At 43.6% G+C, this 14,783-nt stretch overlaps 1 protein-coding gene across 2 annotated transcripts in view; it reads left to right on the top strand.

Moving 5' to 3' along the window:
* LOC126998692 (reelin-like) overlaps nt 1-14,783 on the top strand; it is a 438,128-nt gene that overhangs the window by 45,546 nt on the left and 377,799 nt on the right. For both annotated transcript variants that reach the window (XM_050860695.1, XM_050860691.1), the window contains exons 9-10: nt 7,707-7,974; nt 10,042-10,267. In XM_050860695.1, the coding sequence (XP_050716652.1) occupies nt 7,707-7,974; nt 10,042-10,267 (494 nt within the window). The remainder of the gene's footprint in view (nt 1-7,706; nt 7,975-10,041; nt 10,268-14,783) is intronic.

Here is a 14,783-nt window from a genome sequence, read left to right as displayed (position 1 = left end):
CCGGGTTACCACAGTTTGCGTCCCCGGACTTCCCCAGGAACTCATTTATTGTCCATCCCGAAATGAGGCAGCAACAGCTGGGTGGTCAACACACCAACTGCCCAGGCAGGTGTTCAAGCTCAGGCCCGCAAATTCGTCGTTGGAGACGCTAACCACTGCACAGCGGAGGCGCGAACATACCCACCCTGTTTTCCTGGGGACCCCAAGGGTGGGGCAGATGAGGCGCAAGATCAATGTATGCCAGTGTGCAAGCGTGCTTGTAGATGACATGGCCTTCCTGTGGTGGGCCTGGCGGTGGTGCTTGCCGGTCCGTGATGAGTAGATGTGTTCTGTGCAGCGTGCATAAATATTCATGTTAGCCATTTTCGAAACATGAAAACACAGTTTATCCTTGAACATAACAAGCTTGGATACACAATACAACACAATGCACTTCCGGCAGAAAGATACCTTCATTCTGTGATGCCCTGATGTAAAAGTACGAACTTGCTGACACATTGCAGTCGCGCCTAAAATATAGTTTTGTAAACCCTCTCAAGCTCTAACTCTAAGCAGGATCAAATGGAGCTTCGGGGCAGCATGAGCCAAGCATGAATGGCGCCACTTTAAGATGAACGTCTCATGGCATTATTTTTGAGAAAATCATTTTTCATGTTTTTCGCGATTCATCAAGTTAAAGGCCTAAAAAAGAAAAAAAAACTCTCCTGCTCATGAAAAGCTGTTTATAATCCACTTTTAAAAGCCGAGCCGTACGTGACTAGACCTTTAATTTTGACGCTAGGAGCAAGAGATTGAAATATTATAGGTATTTATTGACTTTTCGTCCGTCTGTTCGATTTCTTTTAGTTTGATTGAGTCCACCTTTTCATGAGAGCATGCTCTGTCAAGCTGGAGATGAGAAAACGCAGATTTTCACCCTATGACTCCCTTATACTCTCCTCTGCACTCAGGCTCAGCTGAAGAAAGCTACTGCAGCTCACTATGCTACAGGAAGCTTCTAAATACTGGCTAGGAACTTAGGTGGAGTGTGGGGAAGCAGCCTACCTCTGGTAAACCAAAAACCCCACATGAAACTTATGTTCCGATGATCCCCACGGTAAGGTAAAATATTACCGCGAAAGGCCAGAAACATCAGTCTCATACTTTTAAAGTTAATTCAGCTACAACAACCATTTTCCCAGGGTTAGATGACCACATGATAAAGATGATACTTACCAAATTTAATCCAGATAAGTCTAATGCTTTATGAGATATGGGGTAATAAGTAACGTTTTTATTGTTTTGTTTTTATTTCAACGCTAATTTCTCAGTAATCTACTTTTGGAGGTTTTAAAAATTAATCAGAAATTTATTTCTCTACCAAACTGCACAATTTTTCCAATACTTCTTATTCAGCCTATTCCCTAACTCCGCCTTATTCTGAAATTTATGATAAATAATAATTTTAAGTATTTTGTTTTCAATTTATAAAAAAGTGTACCCCTTTTTTCTAAAAATATATAAAAAATAGAAAAAAAACTAAAAATCTCAAATTCTGGAATAAGAACATTATTAAAAATAGGTTGAATTTTAATGCTAAGTAAAGTGGAACTGCCTTATGTTCCATACTAAAAAGTAGTAGGCCTATACGTTAACATGTGCTTCAATGGAGTTAGACGCTAATCTTAAAACACCTGCCTGCACCACTAGCGGGCTGGGACGGACCAACAGACCCCATCAAGAAAGCCAACCGGTGCTATAGGCAAAACGTTAAAAAAAAGATGAAAAAATGGAAATTGTAAGTTGAAAGTAATGACAACCGATACTGTCCAATTTACCGAAAATGCCCAACTCTCCGACTTTTGATTTTGGAGACCCCGCTGAATAATGATGGTCTCTTGAAGCTTCAGATTTTTGTAAGACATTCTTAAAGATACCGGTATGTAGTATTACTGCGCCAATCAAAATGTAGATTCGTGGCTAAATTTATCCATAGCTAACACACCTCAAACATTTCCAGAAGTGAAGATTTTCCACAATTTCGAGACTGCTTCATCTTGAATTCCGAAAGGCCTAACACGTTCTCAAATGGTCAATAAGATGCTATTTTTCTGCAACACATAAGCTACTAATCAAGCTCTAAAACAAAGTGAAAAATTGAAATTAAATGGTAACAAATCAGCGGATAATTACGATTTACTGGGCTGCCCATTTACCTCAGGTCGTGCCTAATCATCGTGCCCAACAATGGCCCACCACGGGTACGTTCTTGGTTTTATGTCACAGGCGAGGGTAGTGGTCTAAAAATACAGCCTGTTTTTAATATTTATTTTATTATGGTCAACGAAACAAAACTGGTTGTATATCAAAGTATGTGCTAATGTCTGTACATATTCATTCACGCTCTGGTAATATTTCAATGGTTTCTGATTTACACAATAGAGTAAAGTTTTAGCTTAATAAGCACTCATATTATGAGCTCTGCCATCATAATTTTGAATAATAATATAAGTTATGCCTCCATGAAATATACGTAAATAGATAAATATGAGGGTTCACAAAGTCAGCAGAAGTGACATCGCTGTTTTTTGGCAATAAATTTAATGAATTTGATAACCGCGCGGGCTGCTGCCAGACGTACGGAAACATCACGTGCCTTGGTGCAGGAATTTGAATTTGATATTCTAATGCGAAGAACATGGCTGCGCATACATGTTTTCTTGGCGGCTGCAAGTCTTTTTCACTGAAAAAACCCATGTATGAAATGGCTGAAGGGCAGGGAGACACATCCCAGAAAATGCAACCGTGGAAACGAATGTAAAAAGAGGTGTGGGGTGGAGAGGAACAAAACTTCACGTATCTGCCCCAAACATTTCAAGTATTCGCCCTTCCCAAGCACACCCAGACCCAGAATACTTTGCTTACCATGCCTGGAAAGAGTACCCTCACCAAGAAAGGAGAAAGTCATGCAAATCAGGTCTTCAGCCATTGGTGCAAGTACTTATACATACTAATTGCAATAAATCATTATTTTATCAAACGCGGCTTCTCTAACAACCTCAGACATTTCAATGCTGCTCCAAATAGCTCTCTCTCTCTCTCTCTCTCTCTCTCTCTCTCTCTCTCTCTCTCTCTCTCTCTCTCTCTCTACTATTTGCTTTCAGTTCTCCAAACCAGGTCCTCAACCATTGGTGCAAGTGCATATACATACTAAATGGCAATAAATCAATCATTTGGGTGGAGTAGATAGGAAGACACCTACCGAAACGGGCGTAAGCCACTCCCGGTGAGGTATATAGGGAAGCGACGAACGTGCTGAAGCCCTCTAAAGACACTTCCCATGTCCTCACTATCCGTTTCCCTATTGTCTCATCAACACCAGAGAGTAGTTCAGCATGCTCTCTAAAGACAAATCCTATCTCTTTCCACAGCACACTACATTCACACAGCATACACACCTTTTCCCAAAATTAAAAATTAAAAATGGCACAATTACGCTCTGCCTCGGAGTCCCCTCCTGGGTAGGGAATCACAAATTCCCCCAGGAGGACTCCCCTTTTGGCTGCCGACTTGAGAGGTGTCCTGATAACTCCTCAGACCTCCTTCTTATCAATTTCTGCAACATTCGCGGTCTTCGCCTTAATTTTCATTCTGTGGAACACCATCTCTCCTCCTCTAAACCTCACCTTCTCTTCCTCACCGAAACACAGGTTTCTGAGGCTACTGACAGCAATCTCTACTCTGTTCCCTCTTACTATCCCTATCCTAAATTTCAATCCAAAGCTGGATGTTGCGCCTACGTGCGCAACGACATCACTTGCTCTCGTGCCCACGACCTTGACTCTTCAAAATTTTCCACCATCTGGCTAAGACTTCATTGTCATTCTTTTACTAAATACATCTGTGCTGTTTATCTCTCACCTAACTCTACTCTGTAAAATTCTTTGACTACTTGATCTCAAAAAGTGGACCACATCTTGACCCACTCTCCCTTCGCTGAAATCTCCATCCTAGGAGATTTCAATGTTCACCATCAGCTCTGGCTTTCATCCTCTTTCACTGACCAACCTGGTGAACAAGCCTACAACTTTGCTCTCCTCAACGATCTAGAGCAGTTGGTTCAGCACCCTACACGTATTCCCGACCGTCTTGGAGACAGGCCCAACATACTAGACCTCTTCCTTACCTCTAACCCATCTACTTACTCTGTCAAACTGTTCTCTCCATTGGGCTCCTCCGATCACAACCTTATTTCTGCATCCTGTCCTATCGCTCCTGTACACCCTCGAAGAGGCGGTGCTTCTGGCATTTTGCTTCAGCTCGGTGGGACGACCTGAGGATGTACTTTTCCGACTTCCCGTGGAATGACTATTGCTTCCAGGAGAGAGACCCATCTGTGTGTGCTCAGCGCATCACTGACGTGATTGTCTCTGGAATGGAGGCACACATTCCACGTATTTTCTCTACCCCTCATGCTAAAAAGCCTTAGTTTAATCACGCTTGTTCTCGTGCTATCAAAAATAGAGGCAGCTCACAAAAGGTACCAGAGCCTTCGCACTCCTGCTAACCATGATCTTTATATTTCTGCCCGGAATCGTGCCAAATCTATTCTTCGACTTACCAAAGCATCTTTCATTAATAGAAAATGTCAAAACCTTGCTTTTTCTAATTCTTCCCGGGACTTTTGGCACATAGCCAAAAACATCTCCAATTTCACTTCTTCGTCTTTCCCTCCTTTTCTTAACCCTGACGGCAGCAACGCCGTCTCAGCTATCTCTAAGGCTGAACTCTTCTCTCAAAATTTCTGTAACAATTCCACTCTGGACGATTATGGGCATATTCCTCCTACTCATCCCAGCTCTGACTTCTTTATGCCTGTTATTAAGATTCTTGAGAACGATGTTTTCTATGCCCTCTCTGGCCTCAACTCTCAGAAGGCTTACGGACCTGATGGAGTGCCTTCTATTGTTCTTAAAAACTGTGCTCCCGTGCTAACACCCTGCCTAGTCAAACTCTTTCGTCTCTGCCTATCAACATCTATCTTTCCTTCTTGCTGGAAGTACGCCTTCATACAGCCTGTGCCTAAGAAGGGAGACCGTTCCAATCCCTCAAACTACCGCCCTATAGTTTTACTTTCATGTCTATCTAAAGCTTTTGAATTAATCCTTAACCGGAAGATTCAAAAGCATCTTTCCACTTCTGACCTTCTCTCTGATCGCCAGTATGGGTTCCGCAAGGGGCGTTCTGTAATGCGGGGAAAACTAAGAAATCAATAACCTATAATATCTGAGTGTTGCTCGTGAATCAAGTGGTTACGAACCGCAAGACAGACAGACTAACCAGATGTGGAGCTGGTGGCGTGACTACGCCTCAGCCGAAGGTGCCGAATGATCATTAGTTAGTTTTTTTTTTCACGGAGGAGGGACGAGCCGAATTTTTCACCGGTATTAAGTGAGAGAACCAGTTGCTTTTGAACTCCTTCTGAACTGGTGGAACAGGACAATTGTGTGTTAACTAAACCACCGATAAATGCGTTCACTAGCCTCTGGCTAGCCCGCGGGCAGTGGGGGGAGGTGAGAAGCCGACGGTGTGAGCGAGTCTCCCTCACACACCGCCTCAACCTTACCCCACAGGTACGTTGAACCCAGCTCCTAAGGACCAAGCTTGTTAGGGTGTTATCTTGATACAATGTTAATGTTACTTATAAGAGTTGAACACACACCGCCTAAACCTCACCCCACAGGTTCCCTAGCATACTGACTGAGCTGGTACCTCACTTGTTGTGTCACTATGTAGTACGCGAACATCCCCTTTTGTGTGGGCTTATGATCACCCCCTTGGTATCTTAACCCCACACGAATACCTTGCCCCCATGATCATCTTTGTGAACACATATCGATCGGTGGTTGAAGGGAGACATTTTCTTGTATAATTATGCACCATTGAAACTTGATCAGGGTAGTTTTGGTAGCTTTGGCCAGGACTCTCTCTCTCTCTCTTTCTCTCTCTCTCTCTCTCTCTCTCTCTCTCTCTCTCTCTCTCTCTCTCTCTCTCTTATGAAATTATCTGTGATGATTATGCCGTTGCATGGTAATTATAATGATGAGTTGTAATCAGTATTGTAAGTACCTTCAGTAAAAGCACACTACCATTACCAACAGAATAATTAGTTGTCAATAATATTGTTACTTAACTTCAGTAAGCTCGCTACCATTACCAACAGAATAATGAGTTGTCATAATATTGTTACTTAACTTTCATAAGCTCGCTACCATTATATACCAACATAATGTAAATAAACATCATAATAATTTAACCTTGTGTTGTGTAACCCTAACAATCAGGAAGCACACTTGATAGTAAGATATTAAAAAAAAGAGGATCGAAGCTGAAGGCAACACAGTTCTACTGGCGATCTTCTTGCTCTCTTAACTGACTCTTGGTCATCCTCTCTTAGCCGTTTCAGTGAAACTTTCACAGTTGCGCAAGACATATCGAAAGCTTTAGATAGAGTCTGGCACAAGTCTTTGCTTTTTAAGCTGCCCTTTTTCAGATTCTATCCTTCTCTCTGTTCCTTTATCTCCAGTTTCCTTTCCGGCCGTTCTATCTCTGCTGTTGTAGACGGTCACTGTTCTTCCCCTAAACCTATGAACAGTGGTGTTCCACAGGGCTCTGTTCTATCACCCACTCTCTTCCTGTTATTCATCAATGATCTTCTTTCTATAACGAACTGTCCTATCCACTCATACGCTGACGACTCCACTCTGCATTATTCAACTTTTTTCAACAGAAGACCCACTCAACATGAATTACAAGACTCTAGAATGGAGGCTGTAGAACGCTTAACCTCAGACCTTGCTATCATTTCCGATTGGGGTAAAAGGAACCCTGTATCCTTCAATGCCTCAAAAACCCAATTTCTCCACCTATCAACTCGACACAATCTTCCAAACACCTATCCCCTATTCTTCGACAACACTCAGCTGTCACCTTCTTCAACACTAAATATCCTCGGTCTATCCTTACCTCAAAATATCAACTGGAAACTTCACATCTGTCTTACTAAATGAGCTTCCTCGAGGATGGTCGTTCTGTATCGTCTCCGCCAGTTCTTCTCCCCCACACAGATGCTTTCCATATATAACTGACAGCCTTCTACCTCTTAAATTCTGCCGCCATGTTGCATCTCTTTCTATCTTCTATCGAATTTTCATGCTGATTGCTCTTCTGAACTTGCAAACTGCATGCCTCCCCCCCCATCCTGCGGCCCCGCTGCACACTACTTTCTACTGCTCATCCCTATACTGTCCAAACCCCTTATACAAGAATTAACCAGCATCTCCATTCTTTCATTCCCTTCACTGGTAAACTCTGGAACAGTCTTCCTTCATCTGTATTTCCTCCTGCCTACGACTTGACCTCTCTCAAGAAATGTATTAAGGCACCTCTCCTTCCGAAATTGACCTCTCCTTTGGCCACTCCTTACTTATCACTATATGAGAGCAACAGTTAGCGGGCTTTTTTTTACACCTTTTTTTTGTTGCCCTTGTGCTGCTCTGTGCTGTAAAAAAATAAAAACAAATTTAGTCAAACACTGCCCCTCTAACTACCTCAGACATTTCAGTGCTGCTCTTAATGCCTCCCTGCTGCTGCCTCTGTCTCTCGCACTATTATTTGCTTTCGATCTCCATGCCTTCCATCAACAGTTCCTTCCCTTTCCTTTGCAGGCCGACAGCTGCAGTTCACATTGGGTACTGGCTCCTGCTCAGGCGAAGCCAAAGTTGAACTTTTTTATGGCACCACTGAGCTCCAAGACCCTGACCAACTTTTGCCTCTATCCCTGGACACTGATACTAATGGGGAAGGCAGCGGTGATGTCCCTGTAGCCAAGGTCACCACAATATCCTTCAGCGAAGGTCAGCAGGCAGATCAAACAACAAATAATTCGTCTGCAGAGAGTGGATGCACAGCTTGGGAGACAATCAACACCTACAGGTTGGTTGGCCACAAAGACTATACAAACAAATCTTTCGTACAACTCGATTCTGTCACTTTGTATGTTTTTAACCCTTTTTTTTATTTAGTATGTAAAGATGTACCTTGTCTGCCAAGGCCTCATTCGTGCTGAAAACTGTAACTGTATCGTCTCCGCCAGTACTTTTGCCCCTCTCAAATGCTGTTCATATACAGGGGCCTTATCCGCCTTCGTTTGGAGTATGCATCTCGCGGGCGGGGGCAGGGCTCCACCCACACAGCTCTGCTAGACAGAGTGGAGTCAAAGGCTCCTCGTCTCATCAACTCCCCTCTTACCAGCATATTTCTATCTCATAAATTCCGCCACACTGTAGCATCTTTTCTATTTTCTATCGATATTTTCATGTTGACTGGTCTTTTGAACTTGCTAACTGGATGCCACCCCCTCCCGCGACTCCTCTGCAATCAACTTTCTACACCTGCTCATCCCTATTCTATCCAAATCCCTCACGTACGAGTTAACCAGTATCCTCATTCTTTTATCCATTCCGCTGTTAAACAATGGAACAGCCTTCCTTCGTCTGTATTTCTTCGTGACTACCACTTGACTCTTTCAAGAGAAGAGTATCAAAACACCTCTTCAACCGAAATTTACCTCTCCTTTGGCCTCTCTCCTTTTTCTTTTGTTGCTGGTTTTGTTTTCTGCCCTTGAGCTGCCTTTCGCTGAAAAAAAAGATAGTGGTTCATTTATACAAACTTATTAGAAGTATATTTTAGCGTTTTTCCTTGTTACTAACGTGCTAGTATATTTGTCAGAGATAAATTGATGCTCCCGACGGTCCCAACGAGCAAATTCCGACTCGGTTACCTTTCCCATTAAAAGCTAATCTTGGCAGGATCGATCATTTTGCCCCTGCCGTCAGTTACGTGGGGGTGCTCTTGGTCTCCTCCACTCAGGGTTGTCTCGTGCAGAAACAACCCTATAAGTAGGATCGACATCCGGGAAGCATGCCACTTGTCTATATAACTGGCGTTCACGGCCTTGATTCAGTTTGATTAATGAACCAGGCGCTGGTTCGGCACAAAGTTATTCCAGCGATGCCCCATGATGCTGAGAAGGCACTTAATACCGAAGAAGACACGCCTCTCCATGTCTCACAGATACTCAGTAATACAAGAAGCACAAGTGACAAAGAGTGATTTCATGACACTATGGGTCAGCCCAATCCGCCGAGTAACTTCGTGGCGAGACCAACGTTGTTATGCATTACGCCACCAAAGTACGTAAACTTTAGATGGACGTTTCACCAAGTCAAGCGGCCTGGCTCTCGTCTCTGGAAGCAGGAACCAGCAATCCTCACCCTTCTGAACTTTGCCATGTTCAGAACGAATTAACTATTTACGTTTCTGGTGCAAGAACCAACGGGACCAACTCATAATCGTAGGCAATTCTCATCCTGTCTTGGGGTGTTCCAGTTTCTGTGAATCTCATGCTTGTGATATTTAGGTGTGTCGCAGCCACAAGGGAGAAACTCATGTTGTTACCTGGAGTGATTGAAGTATGCAGCTGCCATTCATATTTTTCCAGGAAAAGCTGTCACCAGAAATCATTAGAAATCATAATGAAAATGCAGTGAAGCAGGCATGCCAAAAAATAAAATATAAATACTAGTCTAAGTAATCTTCTATTATTTCTTTATATTGTAATTAGCAATACACATGCTGCAGCAATAGTTCCTGTGTCCAATAAACACAGCTCATCGGCAATTAGAAGTCTGACTGCGTCATCCGTTCAGAACATGCTGCGGTGAAAACAGCCGTGACCTCTAGAATTTGTTAATGGGATTTACATATTCCGAATCCAAAGCCATTTTCATCTGTATACTGAATAGGCTTATTTGTGCTTTTTTCCATATTATTTCGTATGGGGGTAAGTTGGAATATTTGAATTATTTATTTATAAGTAATTTTAGACAATGCTAATGAAATGGAACTACCTATCTGCTAAATCTCCATTCCCATTGATCTGTGTTTGACGGGCTAGGCTGGTGCAGTTTGCTCAAAGTTGTGACTCACTGTTTGGTGCAGGGCCATGGCCGCCAACGAGGTGCACGTCATGGCAGTCCCAAAAAGGTACCGGCGGCGTGGAGTGTGTGTTGGCTGGCGGCTAGCAGCTGGCAGTCACAGCGATCACTGTTGGGCCTTGGATGATGTGGCAGTCGTCACAGATCACGCTTCCCACCAGCCTCTTCAAGATGACTTTGATCCTGTCGACCCTGCCAACTGGATGTTCTTCCCAGGCGCCAGAGTAAAGGTAGGACACTCACCCCCACGACAATCAGTCTTATGAGCAACACCTAGGCGGACACACCTCAGGTAATGTTAATTCATCTTGTTTCGTTTTACTGGTAATTGGACTTTCAAGTAACAATTCAGGTAATACAAGGTGAGGTGTGTCACTTAAGAAGGGGATATTGCCTGGTGTGATTTGTGGTCTTCCTGTTAAATTCATGTATTGAAAAAAGTTTGGACCCATGAAAGAAAGGTAATTCGCGCACACAACTTCAGCAGTTTTCTTGCAGAAGTGACACAGCCAACAATAGTTATGCTGTGGAAAAGATGTGGCTGGTGACTGACATTGGCTCTACTGCATCAGCTGACTTTTTTAAAGTACTAGATAAGGTTTGGTTAAATTTAGTTTCGGTACTGTTTGTTTATGCTAATAATGATATGCAGTGTCACTGGGTTAAAGCGGATACCCAAGGGCGTGAGCTCAAAAGGGCGAATAACCAACAAGGTTGATCCCTGATGGCGCCAAGAGACACAATAAGGTGTAAATAACACGACTTACCTGGTACCTTGTGTTCGTTCAGGCCTACCTAAGGCTGAAGCCACCCAGCACAGGACTTGATCCCTATGCGGGTTGCAGGTTGCCACGTGGAGGTGACCACGACACACAAAGGTTCACGCTATACCGTAGGGTTCTATACCTTGCGGGGCTGGCAAGGACACTCAGTGCAGTGCTCACAAGAGCGCAACCACAAGAAAACACAGGCACACAAAGGTAACTAAGAAAGTGTGTAGAACTATGCACAACTTCATTAAAAAAAAAAAGACTACACCACACACACCCAACTGAGCCTAGAACGTTCCACGTGCTTGCATAGTATTTAAGCTGACTTGGCTACACTAACAATTGGGCTACTTAGCTTGGTGCGGAGGAAAAGATGAGGGGCTGTTGCTGTAGGTAGTGCGGCTTGCCCCCACACTGTAGTTCCTCAGGGGCGCGTGCTTCAGCGGTGAATGCAGCCGTTGATGTCACGCGGATCACACGCGCAGCAGGAGAACTGATCGCCCTCCGGACTGAAGAACCGTGTGTTATGCCTCGCTAGGCGAGGCCTGGGACCCCCAACACGCCAGCAGCAGGAGGGAAACCGCGTGGTACTACAGGGACCTGGCAAATCTGCTCCCTTCCTAAGGAAAACAGCAGCGCTGCGTCCCCAGAGGACGACAGTTAGCCACAGAGAGGGCGAGCCACCTTGCTCGCCGCCAGGTCATGACACGGCACCCGACCTCCTTGGCAGAGGTGCAAGACTGCCGGCGCGAGCAGTTAAGACAACACTACACAAGGTGTCCGGCTCTCAACAAGACAACCCTTGACATTACGAGTAATGGAGTACAGAAATTGCTGGGAGGATTTGACACAACCAAATCCACTGGCCCCGACAACATTCCCGCCTTCATCCTTAAATCCTTTGCCCCCATCCTTCAGGCCATATTCACCCAATCCCTATCATCCTCCTCATTACCCTCTGACTGGCTTTTGTGGGCGCGCACGGTCATTGTGATAATAAAGGCTGGCACATGATGACTGGCACATGAGCGAGAAAACTTGCCTGTACCGTCTCCGCCAGTTCTTCTCCCCTGCACAGTTGCTGTCCATATACAGGGGCCTTGTCCGCCCTCGTATGGAGTATGCATCTCATGTGTGGGGGGGCTCCACTCACACAGCTCTTCTGGACAGAGTGGAGGCAAAGGCTCTTCGTCTCATCAGCTCTCTCCTCTACTCTATAGTCTTACCTCTCTTATTCCGCCGCATCAATCCCTCTTCTTTCTCTCTTCTATCGATATTTCCACGCTGACTGCTCTTCTGAACTTGCCCTGCCCCCCTCCCCCCCCCCCCCCCCCCTGCACTCACTTGACTTTCTACTCATGCTCATCCCTCCCCTGTCCCCTATCTTATGTTTACTTCAGAGTCTTCTTCTCACTTTCATCCTCACTGGTCACAACTCACTCAATCTTCTCTTCCTCTGTTTCCTCCCCCTCTTTTCCTTGAACTTTTTTTCAAGAGGAGTATCAGGACATCCTCTCCCGAAACTCTTCTTTCTTTTTATCTTGCCTTTTTTTTTTTTTTTTATTTTTTTTTTTTTTTTTTTTTTTTTTTTTTTTTTTTTTTACTAAAAAAAAAAAAAAAAAAAAAAAAAAAAAAAAAAAAAAATCACCGTAACTGGCAAATAAAAATATGAAAAATAACTTGTCACGATTCTAACCGTGACATGCAGGATCTAGAATATCAACGTTTTGGGTGGAAAATGCAATGCATGTAGGTATCTCTTAATTAAGAGTAGCTTTGCCTCCATTGATACAATATGCACCTGGCTCCTGGCTAGTAAGTGGAAGTAAGTGGCGGGGCATCCTCGCTCATGCACCCGCGCTTAAAGAATTCAGTCGTGTGCACGATGACAGCTGGTTTGCATTTATCTCCTGCTTGTTTTTGGTATGACCATTTGATGATTTTCATCCTTCTGTTGACGACGATGCCCTTCCTCATCATTACAATTAGTCTACCACCAGCTAATATTAAGACAACTGCATTGATGCTGCAGCGAAACCTGGTGATTATCAAGAAATTTTAAACGAGTTGGAGTATCATCCAGTGCGCTATTTTTTACAGCATTGGGAGGCAGACTTTCTGATAATCCAAATTCTAAGGCTGAGGTTATAGAATTATCCGGTAAGATTGCAGCTGACTGCCATATATATGTATCTTCTTACTTATTTTCCTTAACGCCCTCATTCCCTTACTGAGAAGGACGGTCTAGGAGTCTTTCTCTCTCTTGACGGTCGTACTCTCTCCTCCCTGATGTTCCCTTCCCTGGTCTTCCTCCACACACCGTCGCCAGGTTCTCTTATGTCTTTCAGCTGGTTTCCTCCCTTCTACCTCTATCTCCGCAACTCTTCTGAGTATATGATCCTCCTCCCTCCTCTTGACGTGCCTAAACCATCAAACTTTGCCTCTTTAGTGCACTCAATACGTCCTTCACACCACACCTCTCTTCTTCCTCCTGTACTTGTCTCATAACATGTATCACACATGTGTCGACTCTCATTTTGGGAATCCAAGCTGACATTCAATCAGTCGAAACCAACAACTTCAATCTCCCTTCCTGCACCTTCTCCCACTGTTTCATTCCATGTTCCAATAATCTCACTCCTGGATATTTGCCACAGGATAACTGATATCCTGATAACTGATATCCTATCAAAAGTAGCCAAATTCGCCGATGGCACCAAATTAGGAGGTGCGGTAACGAACAGTAAAAATTGCAAAGATATTTTTCAGATTTAACAAAATTTGCCGATTGGAGCGACAAGTGGCAAATGTGTTTCAACTTAGATAAATGTAAAGTAATGCACATAGGTGAAAATAACCCAAACTTTAAATATCAGATTCAAGGACATGAGCTCAGCGAAGTAAAACAAGAAAAATATATTGGTGTAATTATCAGTAACACTCAAAATGAGCGATCATTGTACTGCGGCGGCGAGTAAAAAAGCCAATATGATGTTAGGACTAATCTCAAGAAACTTTGCTTATAAATCACCCGAACTTATGAAGAGATTATATTCAGCATTTGTAAGACCACATCTAGAATACGCCGTCCAGTTCTGGTCACCGAATTATATCAAAGATCAAATTTTGCTACAAAAGATAGAGACGAGCAATAAAAAAAATTCCAGCTTTCCGTAACTTGCCGTATGACGAGCGTTTAAAGCGTTTAGATATGTTTTCCTTAAAAAAGCGAAGGGTAAGAGGGGACTTAATCGAAGTGTTCAAAATCCTTAATAGATTCGAAAACATTAACCCAGAAAGTCTATTTCAGAGAGACCCCAACACAATAACACGCAGCAACGGTATGAAGTTAAAGGGAACCAGATGTAACACATTGGCGCACTGAAGTTATTTCAATAATAGAGTCGTCGATCACTGGAATAGACTTCCACCGTCAGTGATTAGCGCACAGAGTATCAATAGCTTCAAGTCTTCATTGGATAAGTACTTCAGGGATATAAGATTTTACTGACCGTTTTCGTATGTTTCAGGCATACTGCAGCACGGCGCCAACCTGACGACTTAATAATTTCCCCCACAGCTTAGGTCACCAGTAGCGTAAGTTAAGGGTAATAATTTCCTCTTATTTCTCTCTTTACTGTAAAATTTCCATGTCCCTTTCTTCCTTAAAGGCACATGGTGTTCTCTTCTAACTATTTCCTGCTGGCACGTTGCCGGAGGGAGAGGTGGGTGGGGAGGAGCCTTCATCTATTCTATCCTGTCCTACCACACGTAGATTACTAGTAGTAGCGGTAATAAACAGACACACTCGCCGTATACCGCCAGGTCTGCTGATGTCTGTTCTTCCTATGTATTCCTATGTATTCCTTTTCCTTTGTGGTTGGGGACAGTGAAACTATCATCCCACTCAGTTGGTTTCTTCTTTCTGTCCCTCGCCTTTTTGAACATTTGTTATCTCCACAATATTGACGTTACT

The sequence above is a fragment of the Eriocheir sinensis genome, chromosome 2, assembly GCF_024679095.1.
Source record: "Eriocheir sinensis breed Jianghai 21 chromosome 2, ASM2467909v1, whole genome shotgun sequence".
Taxonomy (NCBI): domain Eukaryota; kingdom Metazoa; phylum Arthropoda; class Malacostraca; order Decapoda; family Varunidae; genus Eriocheir; species Eriocheir sinensis.
Note: the sequence above shows the minus strand (reverse complement) of the source record. Positions and strands in the feature narration are given on the sequence as shown.